General features: G+C 40.5%; 4 protein-coding genes across 4 annotated transcripts; 1 reads left to right on the top strand and 3 right to left on the bottom strand.

Moving 5' to 3' along the window:
• Positions 1-26: 26 nt before the first annotated feature.
• Positions 27-3,122, bottom strand: LOC306699179 (kelch repeat and BTB domain-containing protein 2). Its single transcript, XM_079163707.1, has 8 exons — positions 2,464-3,122; positions 2,187-2,375; positions 1,908-2,092; positions 1,433-1,784; positions 1,157-1,302; positions 856-1,010; positions 564-721; positions 27-413 (listed from the first exon to the last, which is right to left on the bottom strand). Exons 1-8 carry the CDS (start codon positions 2,749-2,751, stop codon positions 231-233), a joined length of 1,656 nt encoding a protein of 551 aa, XP_079019833.1. The 5' UTR covers positions 2,752-3,122; the 3' UTR covers positions 27-230.
• A 623-nt stretch (positions 3,123-3,745) lies between these two features.
• Positions 3,746-10,335, bottom strand: chkb (choline kinase beta). The gene is made up of 11 exons (XM_079162486.1): positions 9,853-10,335; positions 9,316-9,424; positions 9,009-9,122; positions 8,382-8,515; positions 8,183-8,287; positions 6,824-6,882; positions 6,412-6,499; positions 6,193-6,301; positions 5,122-5,222; positions 4,928-5,009; positions 3,746-4,840 (listed from the first exon to the last, which is right to left on the bottom strand). Exons 1-11 carry the CDS (start codon positions 10,203-10,205, stop codon positions 4,769-4,771), a joined length of 1,326 nt encoding a protein of 441 aa, XP_079018612.1. The 5' UTR covers positions 10,206-10,335; the 3' UTR covers positions 3,746-4,768.
• Positions 10,336-11,761: 1,426 nt separating this feature from the next.
• Positions 11,762-14,232, bottom strand: LOC306699018 (zona pellucida sperm-binding protein 4-like; the record flags this gene model as incomplete). Its single annotated transcript, XM_079163519.1, has 8 exons — positions 11,762-11,862; positions 12,135-12,210; positions 12,324-12,507; positions 12,603-12,795; positions 12,879-13,036; positions 13,261-13,358; positions 13,449-13,633; positions 13,728-14,232. The coding sequence occupies 8 exons, from the start codon at positions 14,230-14,232 to the stop codon at positions 11,762-11,764; spliced, it is 1,500 nt and encodes a 499-aa protein (XP_079019645.1).
• A 3,181-nt stretch (positions 14,233-17,413) lies between these two features.
• LOC306698111 (zona pellucida sperm-binding protein 3-like) lies at positions 17,414-19,661 on the top strand. Its single transcript, XM_079162289.1, has 8 exons — positions 17,414-17,830; positions 17,932-18,050; positions 18,278-18,381; positions 18,476-18,653; positions 18,767-18,884; positions 18,969-19,051; positions 19,128-19,252; positions 19,421-19,661. Exons 1-8 carry the CDS (start codon positions 17,417-17,419, stop codon positions 19,483-19,485), a joined length of 1,206 nt encoding a protein of 401 aa, XP_079018415.1. The 5' UTR covers positions 17,414-17,416; the 3' UTR covers positions 19,486-19,661.
• Positions 19,662-21,298: the final 1,637 nt, after the last annotated feature.

The following is a 21,298-nucleotide window of genomic DNA, read 5'->3' as shown; positions in this document are numbered from 1 at the left end:
GAGGAGGACATTTTTTATTAATGTGAACAACAAACAAATATAAACACAGGGCGACATCATACTCCTGTCTTAGATTAGGTCTTAAATGTCATGATTCCCTACGTATACCCTTATTCATGATATAGGGGAGTTTATCTTCTTATGTTTGAGGAAGACTTAAGCACTATAACATTCAGCCACAAAAACAATCACAAATTGTGTGCAGTATAGCAAAAGAGCTATCTATGACATTAAAAGTGAAGATAAAAGACAGCTTCATAGCGGGTGGGGATGGGTAGAGGAGGAAGAACTCTGAGGGAGAGGGTTTGGAGATCCATCCTTGCAACAGTGTTGTGCTCTATACTTGGCATCAGGACCTGTTCGTCTACAACTGCCCCCTGTCCTGCAAATGCCACTTTCTCAGCCCTGTGCACCTAAAAAGAATAAAACCCATTTTTACTTTAGTTCAAAGTATTAGGCATGAATATGAAAGACGTCTTCGTGCTTCAGATACACATAACTCTGCTAAATGTGAGGAAGTTGCGATGTTTTTAAATTGTTTAATCAACATATCTCTTTCGCACCTGTCCCCATCTTTGTGACTGCACACAGAATGATGTCACCACATTCTCTGAGTTGTTCCCACCAATCACAAGCAGCTTGTCAGTGGCACCCAGGAAGTAAAGAGTAGGGAGGTCTGCATCTGCTCTGGTAAGGGTGGGAAGCAATTCAGACCAGGAGTCTAATAGACAGAGACAATATAGAAGCACCATTCGTCATACGTCCTGATCAGCGTGTTAGAAAATAGTCTGTACAAGCTGTCTAGGCTGTACAAAAACAAACCTTGCCAAACATTGCTGTGCTCTTCTGCCTTACCTTGACTCGTGTTATACTGCAGCAGCAGTTTCTCTCCAGTCCTCTGGATGCTCCCCAACACATAGAGACAGTGTCCAAGGCTAGTGGCAAGGGGCACATCATGGGACAAGGACATGGTGAACTGGAAGTCAGTGAGTGGCAGTGAGGAGACAAACCTAAGGCAGAGATTATATTCAATCACTAATACACTAACAAATAATGAAAGGATTACTTTTCTGAAGGGACCACACATCAATTAGAAAATGTGTTTTCAGTCTCATCCCAAAAACCTACCAGCTGAACTGATAAAGAAGACACAAACCTCCATGTGTCCTTCCATGGATCATAGCATTCTACAGCTGTATAAAGAGATGTGCTGGAGTCTGGGGTCACCAGTGAATCCAAGTACCAGCCTCCCATGGCGTAAATACAGCCTTCACAGGCCACTGCACTGAAGTGCCTTCTGTGCTGTAGATGTAACAGATGGGGACAGTTTTCATTAGTGTGAAAGAAATGACTGCGGAAGGCCAGGCCACTTTTATTTTGGTTGAGACAGACTGGTCATCTGCTTGATTCACATGGTAGAAGACTGTCTCACCTTGATCAGAGGAGCTGTGGCGGCCCACGAATGAGTGAGGGGATTATACCTAAAGGCAGCCATCTTGAACTCCCAGCCTCTCTTAACAGGCTGGCGGTAGCCTCCTATTACATACAGGTAGTTATACAGGACCACTGCAGTGAAGCACCACTTATCAGCACTGAAAGGAAGCTCTGTAACTGGATACCAATCTCCACTGTCCTCTGACCCTTTTAGGGTGAAGATATGTCGGGCACGTTCTGTTTCTGGGTCTTTCCAAGAAGTCAGGTTCTCTTTCCTAAGGCTGCAGAGACGTCTGTCTCCTTGAATCCTCAGGTGGACAACTTCGTCCTTCTCTGCATCATTCAGACACCTGAGGGGTGAATCAATTTTAGGGACAAGAAAGAAACATAAAGTCAACTCTGTCCTTGTAGCAAATCCTGATTACAGTCCAAAGATTTCATCTCATGTAGTTATACCGTTAAGCGCTGCATACTTGATAAGGTGAGGAAGCTCCAGCAGGTTTCTACTCAGGTAGGTGAACACTGTCATCTTCAGCTCCACACAGCAGATCTCCTGAGCCAGACTCAGATAGGACAAACAGTTACCTGGGCTGAGTTTAGCTGAGAGGACTGACAAGCACCTTGAGAGGAAGGCCTCGGCCAGGAGATAGCTGCTGACCTCCAGTTTTAAAAAGGGGGGGGGGGGGGAGGTTGGTTTTTGGGGTGAACCACGACGCTGATGGAAATCATGCGATGTCGAATAGTGTGCATACCTGGATGTGTGTGCCCAACTCCTCCTGAGGGACTTTAAACTGACCAAGGAAGGAAAACTCAAGGAGATTGTGGAAGGCGGAGGAGGACACATGTTCCAGGTGGATGAGGCTCTCTGAGGTCTCTCTCATTCTGGACTGGGACAAGGCTCGGAAGTACTCACTGCACTCGGAGAGTCTCCCAAGATCCACCTTAAAAATGAATTAGCAAAACAAAGTTCCAGTTATTGATTTTTGTAATTAACTTGTACGGTTGGGAGATTTGTGTTTTGTTACTTACATGGAATGCACATGTGCTGGTTTGGACTGTTACAGTGGTTTCGTCTCCATCTCCAGGGTAATATGTGCGAAGAGCCTCATTGGTTTTCCACTCGGAGTCTTCTTTGCATGATCCTGTATCTGTGATATCTGGGGAGGCTATATGACTTTTGACTGCTGGAAAAGCTCCCCAAAGCCTTGTAAGAATGTTTTTCACCCACAAACCTATCCACTCTAATAGTATCATAAAATGCTGCCTGAGAGGATTCAACACACTGACAGAGTGTTGTTTGGATCCAAGTTTAGACATGACAACAGTTTTTATACCGCCTGTGTTATTTGTTAAAACTCCAAAGGTCTAAAGATGCAATGCACCTCTCACACAACCACTGCTCCAATCACACTTTCAGAATGACACTGTAAGAGCTTGAAATAAGGGAAGACAAGTCCTCTGAGGAAGTTCAAGCAGCCAATTCAATGGAAAGATCGAGGACGAACAAGCAGTTCAGTCCATGTTCCACTGGCTCGTCTCCTTCTCCATGCTGCAGCTCTCACTCATGCTGAACAACTGAGACTAAAGATTTAAGACCACATACCAACAGAAACACTTCATGAAACAAAATAGTGCAGTGAACGACAACATTAAATCTTCAATTTCAGAACTCCTGTTTGTTCCGAGACAGATCCAGTCGACTCAAAAGTGTCCCTTGATCTTTGAGCAGCATAGTATTCTTTCTGGTCTATTTTTGGCACATGGAGGCGGGACATACAGTCAGCCCTCTGGGTTCAAACAAACTCTGCTGATGACGTCACCATGGGCCAATCAAGTTTGATCTTATGAGCGTAACTTCGATGTTCGACAAAATGCATTTGTTAAAATGCATTTTATAGAAGGATACGTAGTACAGGACTGTCTCAGAAAATTAGAATATTGTGATAATCCCCATACGTGTGATTTAGTTTACTGAACCAAGCTGAGTGTTTTTCAAGGCTCAGGAAACCCTTGCAGGTGTTTCGAGTTAATTAGACGATTCAAGTGATTAGTTGAATACCCTACTAGTATACTTTTTCATGATATTCTAATATTTAGAGATAGGATATTTGAGTTTTCTTAAGCTGTAAGCCATAATCAGCAATATTAAAAGAATAAAAGGCTTGCAATATTTCAGTTGATTTGTAATGAATCCAGAATGCATGACATTTTAGTTTTTTTAAATTGCATTACACAAAATAAAGAACTTTATCACAATATTCTAATTTTCTGAGACAGTCCTGTATATAAGAAAGACAGTACAGCACTGATACAGGTTCTAAGCATACATGTTTATTAGTTTTTAAATGATATGTCTGTTGTGCAAAGAGGACAGAAATCATACTGAGACGTGTTAACAGAATGAAACTGTACTGAACCGATGTTACTTTACAAATAACAAGCTACAGGTAGTTGATGCCACACAGTTGATCTTCTAGTTTCTCTTCATAAGTAAACTATGTGTGAAACGGTCTAAATCAATAAAAGAATCATAAAAGGAAATATAAAAAAAAGGGAGCAGAAAAAGTCCAAACCCCACTTCACATTCAAATAAGCCAAAGGGAAAGTCATGATGAGAATTTATTATAATATAGATCTTAATTCATTCTGGATCTAATTTAAGCAATTCAGGTTGACATGGTTACATGCATATGCACAGATGGACATTTTAGTTAACCTAATACAACAGGTCAGACAAAAACAAAAATACAAGCTGAATTAAATATGGGCAGACAGTTGATAGATCCAATAATTGTGATGTAACTGCTCTCTTAAATGTACATTATTGTTGACTACGGTGATACTGTATTAAACAGCCCTTGTGCAATAATTTGCTGAATGTGGGTAAGCTTTTAACTTAACTTAATTGGACCGTGAACAAAGAAATCTGAATACAGAAAGAACATCAGAAGAAAGATGTGAGGTAGAATGACAAAAAAAACACGAAAGCAAAGAGATACACAAAAAACCTACCCACACCAAAATGATTAGAACAGTAAAATGTACAATCTGAAGTTCAAAGACAGGATTTCTCTGGCAGCTAACATTACAATAGCCGACCATCAGATTGACCGAGCCTCTCAAATGATTAACAACATTCAATACGAAAGCGCTATACCTGCTGTAACAAAGTGCCCCACTGTGGGGAGAGTTGCTTCAATAAACAGGATTGTGTTCAAATCTAAATGTCCATCCTTCATCCAACATTGCTTGTCATAAGCAGAGCTGCAGAATACCGGAGTTTGAAGAACATAACACAGTTGAAAAAATAGAGATTCTGACATAGACATTCTGATTAACATGGTGGAAATCCGGAGAAGAGCTTTTTTTGCTTGGAGTAGGCATCAAAGCGACACATGGCATAGTCCTGCAAAACAATATGGTTTACCGTGGGGCAAGGTTTACTAAAAACATCTGGTGTATTGAAATAAATGTAGTATGTTGCTCTGCTTACCATGTATCCAAACTCAATCTTGGAGATCTTCGCTTGAATGATGGACCACAGCCCCCAGAGGAAATGTGATGCTAATGCGTACCTACAAATCAGAACAAAAACGATGGAGACATAAAATCAAGGTTCTGGTGATTCTGTTATAAATGTTAACCGTACATAGCGCTGCTGTAAATCATTGGGACACCATGTGTTACCCGTTAGCTTCAATTATCATGTCCTCTTCGATCCGTGTCTGGTCCATGGTAATGCCAGAGTGTCTTCTCTGCTCTGCCAAATAACCTCGGATGAAATGAAGCTGAAATAAAAAGCAAAATGATTTGTAGTAAATTATCATCTGTTGATGATGTATTACATCCTCATTTGTTCAAGCCCTTTCTATTGCCCTACACAACAGTGAATATTGCAAAATAATCCCTAAATTTGTTTTAGTTTTGTTCCATTCCATTTCAAATGTTTGTTCTATTCGAGTTTGGTTATCTTTAGACGGTTGTGACATTAGTTTCAGCCATTGTGGGGGAAAAAAGCTCCAGAATCTAATTTACAAAACAATTGCGTAAGTGTACAGAAAGAGAAATTATGATTTAAATAATGGATATAGCCCTCTCTTCGACTCAAAATTGTGTTACCACGTTTTACCACTAGATGGCACTGTGTGGTCAGAGCACTGAATCTGAGCATTAAAGGGGAAAGTGAAAATCAACTCTACAATCAAACTGTATTTATCAGAGTGACACAAACAATTGGGAACATTTGTTTGTTGTATTAACTGGTAACTGCATGACTGTAATTATTAAGGGAAAACCGCTGATCTAATGCATTTAATGCTTCCAGTTAAAGAAATAACAGGTTTTGTATTCCATCAAAAGGCTAACCACCAATACATATTTTAAATTTTCTCGAATCTTCCAAATATTTAGCGTACACTTTTAGAATTAAACTAAATTAGGTTTCTTCATGCTAAGTCAAAATATGTTAATGGAGACACCTTCCGTACTGGGAACTACCATAGAGGTGGTCTTGAGTCCTTTGCCAGACGTTTGCCTCTCTGATTGTGGACAGATTTTGTCACCCCGATAGCACCGCAACCGTGTAAGAAACCGGCACGAAACGTCTTTACAGGTTTGTATTTGAGATCAATATGAAGGAACAGTTTGAAAATGGGTGGGGTCTGAGCAATGGCGCTGGAAGTAGGGGGTTGGAAGTGGGGGAAGGGGCCGTTAGAAGGTGTGGACTGTCTTTGTTAGCTGTAAGGGGTTTGGACTGACCTGCTGCTCTCTGGTGGGATAGTTCTCCGGTATGGCTTTGTAGAAGGGCCACTGGTTATAGGTGTAGTCATACATCCACTCACAGAAATGGTTCCCAAAGTCAAAACCCCTACACAAAAGAAAACATTATAGTATGTATCTAGAATTGGAGCTCAAACCACTAGTTTCTCAACAAAAGATATCAATGTGGTTGACATACAAAAAGAGTTTACACTTTACCTGTAGTTGTAGCTGCTGTACTCAAAGTCGATCAGCATGAGTTTATCTGTTGAGAGGTGCTCCTTGTCATCCAGCATCAGAATGTTACCTGCAGCGGAAGTGGGAAAACCACCATCATCATCATCCACACTCTCTTATTTGACCTACCGTGCGGTTTAGACTAGCGGACAGTTTAGCCTAAATCTAAAAACTATTTCTGTCGTACTGACAAATATCTGAACTATTCAGACTGGTCACCACACACACAGGATGATGCATGTGATTGTGAGCCGTTTCTATTAATACCTACACCTCAGCCTTCTTTGACTCGTGTTATATACGGCTCTCTTAAGCAATGCGACAGTGAAGCCAGCGGGCTGATCAATCAACCCAGATTTGAGGCGTGACAAGAGGAATGAGGATATATTTTTACCTTCCTGGACGTCATTGTGGCAGAACACCACTGGTGATGGAGTCGCTGACAGCAACGCACTGTTGTGGAGACGAGAGCCAGATGAACAGAGTAGTTGAGGACAGAAAGATATTGTCAGTGTTGCATTCACAGGTTATTATTACTGGTTTATGAGAAATTAGGCCACAATAAAAGATGTACGAGAGTCCAGGACATCTTCACTTTTATATCTGTGTAGGTACTACGACCTAGACCGCACTAACTACACGGAGGCAATGACACAAAGTCACGTTATCTAAAACGTGGCGGAGGGGTGGCAAACATCTAAATTCTTGTGTAAGCAAAAGAAAGGATGTAATCGAATTAGATATGTATTTAGACGACTGCTGCAATAAGCCAGGGGATTTCCATGCAGACTGCTACATATCTACAAGATAGCAAATGTTCTCATAGATAACACCGACAACAAACACCGGGCGGATGTTCTGCTGGCTGCCGAGGTCAGACTGCCCGGAGGACTGAAGTCGTGGAGGCACTGGGACAAAGGTCAGCCATTACACTGAAACCAAAGACGCAGCTTTTCTTTTCCCCTAAACCATTTTTTTTGCGTGCAACAAATCTCAAACTATAACCTTTACAGCCTTCTTCATGTAGCATATCTATTTTAAAATAAATATACATAATGTTTAAGTCCCAATGGGTACGTTTCACACCGTAAGCTGACATTTAGTTTGAATACGGCACACATTGGATGAATAGAAATGAATGTAGCCGAGCATATGTTAGATAACAGGGAACCCAATGTGCTGTCTCACATTGGTTGTCAGAATCAGATTCTCTGGGTTACTTTGAAGCTGCATTGGAAGAAAAAAAATGTCTACGAACACATTTAACTGTTTAGTTTCCCTCCCCTGTTCCTTTGATCACCTGAGACACGACGATAAATCAAATATTTGTTTGTTTGTTTTTGGTGGCCTTCCAGAGTCAGCAGTTGAACAGGTTAAACTGCCACCCTGTCTAAAGTCTAGATGGAAAATTGAGTGAATACACAAAATACAAACAGTAAGAACAGCATTAACAGTGTGTAACTTACAGTAGGCAACATGACCAACCATCTTGCTTTTAGCAATAGTCATTGCATCATCGTTCTGCTACTTGCCTTCAATGTAGTTTTGAAACTGACTGGAAAACACTTTAGAGGGTTTTGTGTCTCACTGACACTGGTAGGTACTGAAAGGAGGGCAGAGGGGATGCTAGAGGTTTCATCCTACAGTCTTTCCTTAGCTGTACCCACCACAACGTCAGGGCTTTATGTATAGCACATGTACAAAGTCACTCCATCCAATATAGAGCATTTGTGAACGGTGCTCCGGTACTCACCGGAGGCTCTCCAGCTCAGCAGGTAGGTCCAACTTCATCAGCTTCTTGTACTTCTTCACATGTGCTTCACGCAGAAAAGTGAGGGACATCACTTGATCCAAGTATCTGATGGAGGGGGAAAAAAACAGACAGTATGATTAATCAATAAAAAACAGGCAGTTTTAGTGAAAGACATACAGTGACTCCAGGTTGTCCTTACTTGTTAATGGTCCCAAAGAGCCACTTAGGCTCTTTGTTAAAGGGCATGCTCATTTCATGGAAACGGGCCAGCTTGGTGGCAATCTCAGTTGATATGGCTGGATTTGACAGTTGATCCGTGCGCATGCGAGTATTCTGTAAAAACAGAGAAATACAGATTATACAAACGCTTCCTCTACATTAGGAACTCGATCAAGTAAATACACTAGGAGCTTTAAGTCCACACACGTGAAGGCGTTACATAGGCAACTAAAGAGTTTATAAGATAAGATAAGATAATCCTTTATTAGTCCCGCAGCGGGGACATTTACAGGATTACAGCAGCATAGTGGATAGTGCAAACAAGAGACATAGAAAAAACAAAACAAGTGTTATAAATAAGTAATAAACAGTAAAGAATATTAAATAAGTGAAAAATCCACAATAACTAAAAAACTAAAATAATTATATAAACAGACAGAATAATTGTTGTATTGTGAACGTATTTATAAAGATGCTTTTGTAATCAAAGCACAACAACATTGTAGTTCAACCCTCAATGTTGAATGAATTATACAATACATTTTTATCTTATGAAAGTCACGGATATGCGTAACTGTGTCTCTAGGCGTTAAGTGAGCATTCATACCGGAAGGTACTGTTCCAAGCGTCCTTCAGGGAAGACGCCGTAAAGTTGTGGTCCTAGAGTTCGCTCCGCCAGGATTGCAAACATCACGCTCTCCAACACCAGGGAGTCCACTCCCTACATCACAGGAAGACAGTCAGACACAGTGCGATGCTTAGTTCACACGGCCACGTGAAGGAAAATGACACTGCTACGATAGATTGACTACAATGGCGGTATACCATTTTTTCTTTCCCAGTGATAATGGACACGTATTCCCACACATTCACGGTGAAATAACTTACTGAGGACCCCTTCTAGACAGACCAACCTGTAAGATGGCACCATAGACTCTGAGGAGCACCTGGTGAGGTTCATCTCCGACACAGCGTACATGGTCCGGCAAACTGCACAGGTACAGCAGATTACTCAGTCCACCGCTGCGAAGGAAACACAACCAGCGTTATCCCATCAGAGCAAAGCAAATTCAACCCCACAGAATCTAGTCACACGACACCAGCTGATCGTTCTTAGAATCACTGTATTGGCATCGACTTCTATCTAACTATTTTGCCATCAAGTGACTGATCATTTGCACGACTTATTTAGCCGTGACACACTACGATGAGTACACTACATGCACAGAATATGCTCTTACAACCCATATATATGTATACTACTGTCCATGTATATATCCCACCCATAAGTGTGTGTTCATATCTATACAACGTTTTTCCTACTGCATATATCTTAGTGTGCATTCACATCACACCGTTCTTACTGTAGATAGCCTTTCCTTAGCGTATGTATATCCACTCTACTGATGAGGTAAAAAAGTAGGTCTACAGCTGCAATTGCCATTATTTACCTGACGATGCTGATTTGAAAATCCCCCTCTTTGATGGTCTTCCAAGATCCTGACAGAAAGTCTCGGCACCAAGTAAACGCCCTGGCCCTGGTGTCCCGGTCGACCTCCTCGGTTCTCCCATCTCTGAACGCCTCTGCCTCCGAGTCGTCGTCACAGTTTGCCGCAAACAGGGGACTCGGGGTCCTCGCTTTTCTCTCGTTGACGAGGAGCGTACTTACCACTCGTGTCTTCTCCGCCGGAGGATCCCCAGCTTCTGTTGTGACAGTCGGGATGTTGCTGAGAAGGCCCGGCCCTCGCGTCTCTGCTGTGCCTCCGCAGTTGCTGCTGGTGGTTACATTTCGACTCGACTGCATCGTCAGTTCCCGGGCGAAAAGTAAAGTAAGACCGGTGGGAAATGCCGGTCTGAACCAGCACAAGGGACTCGCTTTTATCCGCAGTTCACTTGTTAGACTACTTAGCCGGAAAAGCGAAACATAGCGGTATGGTTTGAGCCTCATGGGCGGAGGTTTACGACAGACGACTGTTCCTATTCGCACGCGCAGTAAAAATTGATGCGCGCTCAGTGTACGATGTCCAATTACAATTTGATTCCGCGTTCGATTGTTCAGCTCATTGGCCGATGGGAGGTGGTGACTTTGTACGTCAACTTCCCGGTATGCTGAAGGCTTCTGGGAAATGGAGTGTTTTTGGCGTAGATACCTCCTTGTGGTTTCATAGAAAATGTAATGAATCATTTTGTTTTTGGTACAACCATGGGTGTGTGAGTAATGTTATAGATTACATTTCAGGCTACGATAGTCTACTGAGAGATGTGGTTTTATGGTAAATGCTCAATCATTGCAAGTTCTGAACGTGTTTTAGGTTTTGAGTTGGATTATTAATAAACTCATATAGGCCTGCCGTTTTAACAACAAATGGGAAAGGTTAGAGAAAAGTATGAACACATTTTTTTCTCTAATTTTCACAGTGTGATCCCTTTTAATTAAATTAATTAATTTATTAATTGACCGCTACTTTCTGAGTACATGTCAACCAACTCTTTATCTTTTCTTACTTTCTTGAATAAAAATACATTTTAATGAATGAAATAAATTAAAATGAAAATGACCCTAATTAATTAATTTAATTTAAATTAATTCCAACAGCACCTTTGGGGGCCCTGATCCCAAGGTTGGGAACCATTGTTGGACCACCTATTTATTCATATTACTGTGAATTATTGTCTTAAAATGTGTTATACGTTTATATTTTAATTTACAACTGTATTCATTAATAAATAGAAACTACTGTTTGTTTCGTTCTTTGTGATGTGTTAAGCATATTTATTTTTCACTGTATTATAGGCCTAACTGCTTTAAGGTGTAGCATGAGTGGTAGTTAAATGTGCAAAGGCATTGAAGAACACTGGCATTGTCCTTTAAAGACTTTGAAAACACACAGGATATATACAAGTTCTATTTTCCAATCAATCACAAATTGCTTTGATGTTTTATTAGCTTAATGCAAGATGTAACTAGGTAGGGCTAAGTCAGCTGATTTATTTAATTAGTGGTTTCAGTTTATTCAGAAATTTAAATTGACAACACTCCATAATGGAGGGCTTTTTGACAGCTAAATTGTCTCTTTATTTTAGTCCCCTCACATTACTGTCAGAACACAACGCAGGATCTTATCTGATCTTCTGGATGTTAAGAACTTCATGCTGAAGCGTAGTCATATGTATTTTCTATCATAATATTATGAGCTTTTAGGCTACCTCTGTGAGGTCACAAGTAAAACATGTATCTGATTGACATGGTATAAGACCAGACCACATAATTCAGCAACTTAGAGATTTATTTGACACTCAATCACTTTTTAGTAAGCTTCTGGAACAGAGATTTCATGAGAAAGTTCTGTCTGCATGCTTCTACTGAGTACTGCTTGAGTTGATGAGGACAAGCTCCTTACTGCTAACCAAGGTGCTCTCAGCTCTGGAGCCTCCCTGGCCTGAAGCTGCAACGTCTCTCCCTGTGTACAATACATGGCAATGGTCAGTTGCTGTCAGACTTGAGGTTAAGACACAAGATGATGCACATAAAACCCTTTAGGTGAGAATGTGTTCAGCTAAGAGTTTCTCTTGATTTTTATACCACACACCATGTTGTTCCTGTATAACACTTGAAAAGCATAATCTATTTAGCTCCCCATATTCATTTTAGTCAAAACCAAGGGCAATAGACTTCAGACTAACACTGTATTAATGGTGTATATATCATCAAAGTATATACAGTACTACTTACTCTTTCTGAAGCACGTGGGTTCACAATTATTTCCAAGAGAGGGTTGGCACACAGCTGTGTCACAGTGGATATACACCTAGTAAAAAACAAATGTATCCTTTAAAAATAATGAAAACAGGGTGATATTGAAAATAATATAAAAACTAAACTAAGCTAAAAACCTTTTTCTTAGATAGCTGGATCCTATACCTTTTCGTGGAGAGGAACCATGACTTCTGGAGCTCCAGGCGTTTTCTTGCTAGGATCGCTAGCTACAGAAGCTACAAATGTGAACATCTTGAAAACAAAACGTCTGTAGTGGGTTGGGTACAAGATATTTGGGGTATCCACACGGACCAAGGTAGTCTGGTAACGGTCATCACGGTATGGGCAGCTGTGGCAAGAAGAGAGAGTGTAGAATAGGGACTGAGTATAACATAAAAAAATCTATAATAAATCACTATTTTCAAGTCAAATCAACAGTCTTACCCGTCGATCAGCAAGTCCCACTGAGGAAGACTATGAGCGTAGGGGTTTGAAGTTGCCCAGCATCTTCCAAGAGTCAAGACAAGGTTGGGATCAGTCCTCTCCAGCATTCGGACTTCAACGTACACAGCATCCCTGAGCACCTTTGTGACGGGGTAGTCAGAATCCATGTAATAGGAGCTGTAGGCCACGTCCTCTGCTCAAGCAGAAAGAATGGGTGCTGACACACTCACAGCAAAATGAAAGAAACTGCACAAAATGTATCTCCATCACACTGACCTTCCACACAACCCTTCAAAGTACACTCTCCGTTGCCCAGCCTCAGCTCCACGCGCAGAGGTCCAGGAGCTGCAACTGCGGGTGGTGGAGGAACAATGCCAACCTCAACGACCAGAGCCTCAATCGAGGTGCCGACATATCTACACTGGAGAAGCAGCCTGAGACAAGGAATGAGGTCTATGTCAGTCAGTCAGAAAACCATTGGAGTTTCTCTTGTAAAATGTCACAATTAACTAACCCTAACTCATTGTAGTGACTTCAAAGTCAGTTTACTGTATCCTCTGGATACCACTGAATTGTCTGAAAACATAAGCTGAGCAGTAGAAGTAGCAATATTTTATGTTGTGACCACTCAGTGTTAAAGAAAGAAAGAAAAACATACTCATATTGGCTGTCCCTGGTTATTATTCCGTAGGGTCCTATAGCGACTTCATATGAGGAGGACATCCTGTTCTCATAGATAAGAACCCCAGGCTCGTCCTACAGTAAATTGACAGTGTTTCAATCTTTATAACCGGAAAAAAATTAAATCCAATCAAATTGAACAGTCAAATGAGTTGCAACCCTTACACTCTTGACAGTGCCGCAGGCAGTGACAGGGAACTGGTATATGGCAAAAGCTGAAGTGGTGCCAACAGCAACGCAGTTTGGACCATCTCCAAGGAAAGAAATTGAGTCTAATTCGAGGTTGGGTAGTGTGGCGTCTCTGGCCACCACCACAATAATTTGGCCGTCCTTGGTGCACTGAACAGTCACTGAGAACAACAAATTTGAAAGCAAAGATGAGTGCTCATGCTATTCTCTTTGTAGATATCTATGTAATTCTGAAAGTAATAGAAAAATGCTTACCAGCTTTGCCATAATAGCAACTGTGTCCATCAAAGCAGCAGTTTAGAGCATCACACACTGAAGCAGTGGTGCCAGGAGTTCCACACTGTACTTTGTATTGATCAGCCACTTCACAAGTGTGAAATGGTTCTGTTGGATGCTTGGTGTGCTGAGGCCTGGTTGATGGATTCCACGTAGGCGGAGACACCTGAGTATGCGTAGGACGCTGGGGATTCGGATTCTGTGGAGTCACCTGAGGTTTCTGGACCCACGGCTGCTGTGGAGTCACCTGAGGTCTCTGGGGGGGCCACGGATTCTGTGGAGTCACCTGAGGTCTCTGGGGGGGTAACGGATTCTGTGGAGTCACCTGAGGTTTCTGGCGCCACTGATTCTGTGGATTCACCTGAGGTTTCTGGATGGGCCGCGGATTCTGTTGACTCACCACCTGAGGTTTATACTGAGCATCAGCCAGACAGCCAAGCATGGCAACTGCCAGAAGACAACCATACATCAACTTCATAGCCATGGCTTCACAGCACAGTGAACACCAGATGCTGTGAAAAATATGATGTGAATTCGCTGACTTTTATAAGGTATTGGTCATGTTGACTTGTTGATGACCCACACCCGATTTGCCACCCTCAACTGCCAATCAAATGCTCCAGTTACTGTTTGGTTTGTGGTGATGCAAGGAAGAGATTGGAGGTAATGCCAAAAAGAAGTGAGAACAGAGAACAAATTACAGGAATTTCAGAGGTATTGCATTAAAAGATTACAGTACACATCATTGTAAACTTCTTATTGCATAGACATTAATATTTATTGATTAGTATGTAATACATGCTTGTTACAAAGAGCTTGCAGATTGTTATTGAATACTGAATGAAAGAAATTCCAGCTTGTTTATGCAATTTCCAAACAAGGACCTTCACAGGGTCTGTATGACCTACAATGTGCAGGTCATGCTGTATTTGTGCAGCAGGACAAAACAAATACCTCTTCTTTTCACTCAGTGTACTTACCATTGCTGAAAATGTAGACCTTGACGAGAAAATCAAATTGAATCGACAAGTATTCAGAATAACCTAGATTAGCATTTAAATTTGTCCAGTTTAAAGAATAAGTAAAGTGGTTGGAGTAGGCAGGCGGTCTGTGGGTATATGGCAAGTCTGTCCATGTTGAATAGCTTGACAGGATCCACATTTGACATATTAGATAATAATATATTCATGACTTTAGATGTAACTCAAACTAAATAGTCTCGCAATACAACGAGCAACATGTAAAGAAGTTGATGTAGTGTTAGGATGACCATTATTGAAAGTTACATTCTTGGTCTTCCTTGCTATCTTTCAGGGGATTTTTTCGACATAATCCGGATGTGTGATGTAAAACACTGTGTTAACACATTTACTACATTCACTTGTCTTAAGTTGAAATGTGACTATGGCAGTAACATGAAACATTAATTCTTATCTCTTCACATAACAATGGGGTAGAGACAAGAATATGTATATATATATATATATATATATATATATATATAATAATAATAACATACTAATTTCTATGCCAGTTAAGACATGTATGTCTTTATATTTCTTCAGAATTTGGGAGAAACTCTCGACGTCATAATGAAAGAAATGCAGGTTGGACTGTTGACACAAAGGACTTTTGAATGATGTATTTCATTTAAAAGTCTCAAATGTGGCTGTGGTAGTAGAGAAGAACTTCCCACATGAGCTCAGAGATTGCCAAGTTATTGGGCGCAATCTACTGCTTACTGCATAATATGAAGTACTACTTTGAGTCCATTCAGAGGGTCATCATGAACATTGAACCGGACCAATGCTCAGCAAGAATCCATGGGCTCAGACATAAACTGCTCAGATATTGCCTGTAAACAAATTAATGCATATCAAGCACCTACTAGGAGGAAGCTGTTATTTTGGACTTCTGCATTGTTCTTCACATAAACACTGTTCATGTTTTTATCGGGTTTGTATGGAGAAAGCAAGTCAAGTATGGATGACAAATTAAAAGGTGAAAAACCTCACACACTGTTCTGAACTGTACGTTTGGTAGTTTAAACCTGTAACATTTTGCGAGGCATCTTTGTTTCATAACAAAGACAAACCTAAATGTTTTAGCAATGTGTTAATTCTCCTATTCCCAGTTTTGAAACTATGTGATTAACTCATCTGCTTTTTGATACTTTACCACACAACATTTTCTTCTTTTTTATATTGAAATTTTATGAACTTGATGTAATTATATACATTTTTTTCATTGTACAATCCACTACACCTGTCTGTCTGTCTACAACCCCACTTTCTGTCTGCCCCTCATTTCCTCCACTTGAGGGCCCGCTCATAGCTGATTGCAGGTTTAAATACTTGTTAAAATTGCTTTTTAGAAATGAAATAAAGTTAGTTGAAAGTAGGGCTGAATAGATAATAGATCCTAATAATAATAACAATAATAATAATGATAATAATAATAATAATAATAATAATAATAATAATAATAATAATAATAATAATAATAATAATAATCGAGATATCTGAGATATAGCTTGATAAATGATGACATTTTCATCAGGATGCTGCGATGTAATCAATTTGCAAAAAAGTGTTATTGTCAGTTTCTCCAATAGGCTAAAGAGTCCTCTTTGTAGGCTATAACTGGATATCGTTAACTGATGCAGAGGAGAGAATAATCCTTAAAACCTGGATCGACTTTTAGTAATGCCACTGCATGACTCGTCTGTAGTGTTAAAATCATTTGTCATGAAATCCCTTGGCCAGAGACTTCAGTCAGGCCACTGACAGAGAGAAGTGAAGGTTCTCTGGGTATTGTTTTAAATCCTTTCATTCAGTGCTCCGCACAGCGCCGCCATGGCATAAACACCCTCTTCAACAAACAGTTAAGTGATATAGTCAAATCATGTAACGGACAATCTTTTTTTTGTATATGCATACATACAGCTTAAACAGATAGGGCAAACATACAAAAATACTTGTGGTGTTGGGCCCAATGTGTTTAACATTTTTATATTCAGCCTGCTCAATACATTATTGTTCGCCCCTTATGTTTACATTGGGACCGCTCACAGAAATCAAATGCCCTTCTACGAATTTAAGTCTGCCCCCGGTCTGGTTGGAGCCTTATTGATTAGCAGTCTTTCACAAAATGTACTTTGGCAAAAAAAACGAGTTTGACATGTCATGCTGAGGGCAAGTAGACCTAACCCAGGGTCAGCATAACGTTTTTGTGACCGCTACTTTCTGAGTACATGTCAACCAACTCTTTATCTTTTCTTACTTTCTTGAATAAAAATACATTTTAATGAATGAAATAAATTAAAATGAAAATGACCCTAATTTGTGTCAGCACATGAATGGTTTTGTGTTTATTTCTACACACTGCTTGTTCATTCTTTTGCACAGTGGCATTGTATGCATTCAAATAATTAATAATCTAAACCCAGCTAATGATGCCTCATCAGAATTGTATCACTTTTGATCAACAGCTACAATCATTTCATTGGCTGAGGTTTACTCTCATCAGGTATGATGGGGATTGGCCAACAGAAGGGGCGGGAATGTAATGGAAGTAAACATGCTCACTCTATTATAAAAGTAGGTGCACATTTCCATCTTTCTTACAGCACCTAGTGAACTGTGCAGGTCACTTGTTGTTGTGAAGCCATGGTGATGAAGTGTACTGCTGTGTGCCTTATGGCACTGACCTTGCTTGGCAGCTTCTGTGATGCTCAAAGATACCAGAAGCCAGGAAAGCCTCCCGGCCATCCTACGGATCCCCAACAGACAAGGCAGACATTTGAGAAACCTCTTACCTGGAAATACCCTACAGATCCCGTGCCTGAGATCGAAATCAATGTGCCTTTCGAGCTGAGACATCCTGTTCCTGCTGTAACTGTTGCTGTCGAGTGCAGAGAGAACATTGTTCATGTGGAAGTCAAGAGAGACCTGTTTGGGACAGGCCAGTACATCAATTCTGATGACCTTACTCTGGGAAACTGTGCTGCTGTCGCACAGGACGATGCTGCTCAAGTGTTAATTTTTGAGGCAGAACTGCAGGATTGTCTCAGCACATTATCGGTAAGCACAATGAAGATGCCAGTCACTGAAAAATAACTAAGCAATTGTAAGGAATATTAATTAAAACTTTGGTTTCTTTGTTTTTACTAATGTTTATTTAGATGACTGACGATTCCCTCATCTACACCTTCTTGCTGAACTATGTTCCCCAACCTCTGGGGGGCTCTCCTGTGGTGAGGACCAGCCAAGCTGTTGTAATTGTTGAATGCCACTACCCAAGGTATGTAGACTATCAGTTAGAGATGTGGTAATAAACAGGCAAAAAAAAAAAGAATAAATAAATAACCTAGAGTCACATAAAAATCTTAAACTGATATGTTATCAATTTCCCTGGCAAATCCAGTAACCATGATCACCAAATCTGATTAGTGCATTCCAATGGCAGATGCACAATAATATGAGGATTACTTCAGTCTGCATTCTAAGGAAACATATTTAATCCTTTAGGAGGCACAATGTGAGCAGCCATGCTCTTGATCCCAAGTGGGTCCCATTCTCTGCGGTTAAGGTAGCAGAAGAATTCTTATACTTCACCCTGAAACTCATGACTGGTGAGTAAGAGAACAATTTATATGCACATTTTAGTGTGATTTTAAGTATATATGTATGTAAACATGCTTAAAATGTCATTATCTCATTGCACAGCCGACTGGCAGTATGAGAGGCCAAGCTACCAGTATTTCCTGGGAGACGTCATAAATATTCAGGCTGTCGTCAAGCAGTACTTACACGTGCCCCTCCGTGTTTATGTGGACAGCTGCGTAGCTACTCTATCACCTGATATGACCTCCAGCCCCAGATATGCCTTCATTGATAACTATGGGTAAGGTACTTTAATGGTTTAATTGAAGTTGTTCTGTACAGTGTGGACAAATCATCACAAACACATTTATTTTGCATCTCTAATGTTAAGATGTATTTTTTCTCTGCATGCAGGTGTTTGCTTGATGGTAGGATCACAGGCTCTGGCTCTAAGTTCATGTCGCGGTCTTCAGACAACGCTCTTCAGTTCCAGCTGGAGGCATTCAAGTTCCAGGGTGCTGATAGTGGAATGGTGAGCATTTAATAATTTCTGTTATACATCAAATTCATTAGAAATACATCAAATAATGATCTAAACCCTTTATTATTCTAACAGCTCTACATCACCTGCCACTTGAAAGCAACATGTGTTACCCATCCCATCGGTGAACATCATAGAGCTTGTTCCTGGGCCAACGTGTGAGTCTGCAGGTGTGCATGATAAAGTGTGATTGGAGGATTGATATGGTATTTACTGCTTGCATCTCTTTCTTAGATGGAGTGAGGCCAGCGGGGTTAATGGAGTTTGTGGCAGCTGTGACATTCCCGGATTGGGACCTCCACCAAGCGGCCCCAAGCAAACTCCTGGAAGGAAGATTCGTGATGTGTCCCAAAGTGAAGGTATGTTACTGAAAAATAGATTGCCTAAAGCATTTAATATTAGATGAGGGAAATTGAAGTCAACATATTTTTTTACACCATTGTTGATGTTATGTTACCATCATCATGATAAGTGGGACAATCACAGTGGTGCATAATGTGACACATGTCTTTTGTCCTACTTTCTAGTTGTCGAATGGGAAGGTGATGTCACCCTGGGTCCCATCCCCATTGCAGAGAGGGTGGTTGCTTAACTCAATTCCCTGCAACGGCTATGGCCATCAAAATAAACAGCCTCAATGGTTCAGAACTGCCTGTATGTTATTCACTTGCTTCTTGTTAATAGTTCAGTTTAAACTAGGAAAGTAACCACATTTACTTCATGAATTGTAATCAACATTTGACATATCAAGAACATAATAAAAGCGTAAGAACCAGAAGAAGATTAAAGTGTAACTTGCTTTATTTTGTCATCTGTTTAATGCTACATATTACATATGGAACACATCTCTCCAGTTCTAAGACTGTAAATCCTACCATTTGATGGACATAAAAATGCAAGTGGGTGAGAAGCTTGTGACATTCATTGGATAGAACCATCACAGAAAAGGCAAACTGTTTGCTATTTTCTCTTAAGCTGGACGCTGACCTATAAGTAAATAACTAGAACAATAAAATAGACTATGATTTCTTATTAGTAAACATTATAAAGTTATTGAATAAATAAGAAAAATGATTAATAAAAATGAAAGTTGAAAGTAAAAACGACTTCATCACTGTTTGTTGCTTTAATGGCTTAGTAAATCCTGTTAAGTCTAAGAGCAATACAAATGCAATTGCTTTGTTAAAGGCTCATCAACGTTTCAATCAGTGAGTTAATATTTACCGCCTCCATGTGGCAAAGATGGTAATCTGCAGTTGAGCAGTATACAGTACTCTTCAGTACCACCGCCTGTGAACAGCTCCACACTACAACATGTACACAGTACAACGCAATACAACACAGTACAACATGATGCCTTTAAAGTCTGAGGTGTGATTCACTGATTGATTGTTCACTGTGATCCAGTGGTAAATAAAAGGAAAATAAAACTGCAACCATCTGCTTAAAGCAATGCCAATCTCAATGTAAATAATGCTAATGTATTTTTCTCTGAAAGACTGTTTTTTGGAGAAAAAAGGGATTAACAATAGGGCTGTATTCTTTATGGCTTATTGTGATGAATGGTAAATCTAATGTGCAAAATGAATGATAATTGAATGCCGGGTATGAAAACGTGCTTTTAGACCTTCCATAATACCACAGATATTATTATTTTTATGATAACATATACGTTGCAGTATAAACACTGTAAAGTGGCATATATTGTTTTTAATTCCTTATTCCACAGTGAAACTAAAACATAACAGTCGTTTTATATTCAGCATATGTATGTTATATGTGTTTTGTATCTTACATTGTGGGATTTTCGTTTAGCATTTTATTTTCTAGCACTTCTCCTTGCCACTGTAGCTACGTTTCATCCGGTCTGCCTTTGCGCTCAGTATAGTGACCTGTTTTCGTTAGGTACAGTTTCTGTTGCTCTGTGCTCTCCTGCTTGCAACACTTTCTCTTTTCTGTCTCTTTGTCTTTGTGTTTATGGACATCGGGATTGACAAAAGTGGGATGTGGTCCAAATAAACCCAAAAGCATAAACGAGAGTCACTCTTATCCATACTAAAACACTGGCGTGAATACAATTGAAACGCATGTCTTTTCCGGGGAAGCCCTGGACCCCCCCATACACTTTGGAAAGCATGTTTCCAACGCACGTTTTGGCTGCTTATTTTACTGTCAGTGTAATTCATTGTAGTTTTTCACGCAACGGCTTTGCTGAGCATGCAGGCTGCCTGCATCCACCCAGGACAGCCTGCTCAAACGGTAACGGCACTGACGTTATATCGTCTCTGCTGCACCCCCCCCTCCCCCCTCCCCCCTCCCTCTGTCTCTGCCTGTCTCCGCACTGCTGGCGCGTATCCGTTGTGTGTCACAGGCAGCATCACAGCAGCAGACATTTGACGAGGAAA

The sequence above is a fragment of the Pholis gunnellus genome, assembly GCF_910591455.1.
Source record: "Pholis gunnellus genome assembly, chromosome: 7".
NCBI lineage: Eukaryota > Metazoa > Chordata > Actinopteri > Perciformes > Pholidae > Pholis > Pholis gunnellus.
The sequence above is the reverse complement of the archived record's forward strand: the minus strand, read 5'-3'. Positions and strand labels throughout refer to the sequence as shown.

What these genes read in the sequence shown, in the direction of transcription:
- LOC306699179 (XM_079163707.1), bottom strand. Translation starts at nt 2,751, where the DNA reads ATGTCTAAACTTGGATCCAAACAACACTCTGTCAGTGTGTTGAATCCT. An exon ending in GAGCTTCCTCACCTTATCAA is followed by an intron (nt 1,785 to 1,907) that starts GTATGCAGCGCT and finishes TTCACCCCTCAG; the next exon opens with GTGTCTGAATGATGCAGAGA. An exon ending in CCATGGAAGGACACATGGAG is followed by an intron (nt 1,011 to 1,156) that starts GTTTGTGTCTTC and finishes TCTCTGCCTTAG; the next exon opens with GTTTGTCTCCTCACTGCCAC.
- chkb (XM_079162486.1), bottom strand. Translation starts at nt 10,205, where the DNA reads ATGCAGTCGAGTCGAAATGTAACCACCAGCAGCAACTGCGGAGGCACA. An exon ending in CTCTTTGGGACCATTAACAA is followed by an intron (nt 8,288 to 8,381) that starts GTAAGGACAACC and finishes CCCCTCCATCAG; the next exon opens with ATACTTGGATCAAGTGATGT. An exon ending in AGATTGAGTTTGGATACATG is followed by an intron (nt 4,841 to 4,927) that starts GTAAGCAGAGCA and finishes ATTGTTTTGCAG; the next exon opens with GACTATGCCATGTGTCGCTT.
- LOC306698111 (XM_079162289.1), top strand. Translation starts at nt 17,417, where the DNA reads ATGGTGATGAAGTGTACTGCTGTGTGCCTTATGGCACTGACCTTGCTT. An exon ending in ATTGTCTCAGCACATTATCG is followed by an intron (nt 17,831 to 17,931) that starts GTAAGCACAATG and finishes ATGTTTATTTAG; the next exon opens with ATGACTGACGATTCCCTCAT. An exon ending in GCTTGTTCCTGGGCCAACGT is followed by an intron (nt 19,052 to 19,127) that starts GTGAGTCTGCAG and finishes TCTCTTTCTTAG; the next exon opens with ATGGAGTGAGGCCAGCGGGG.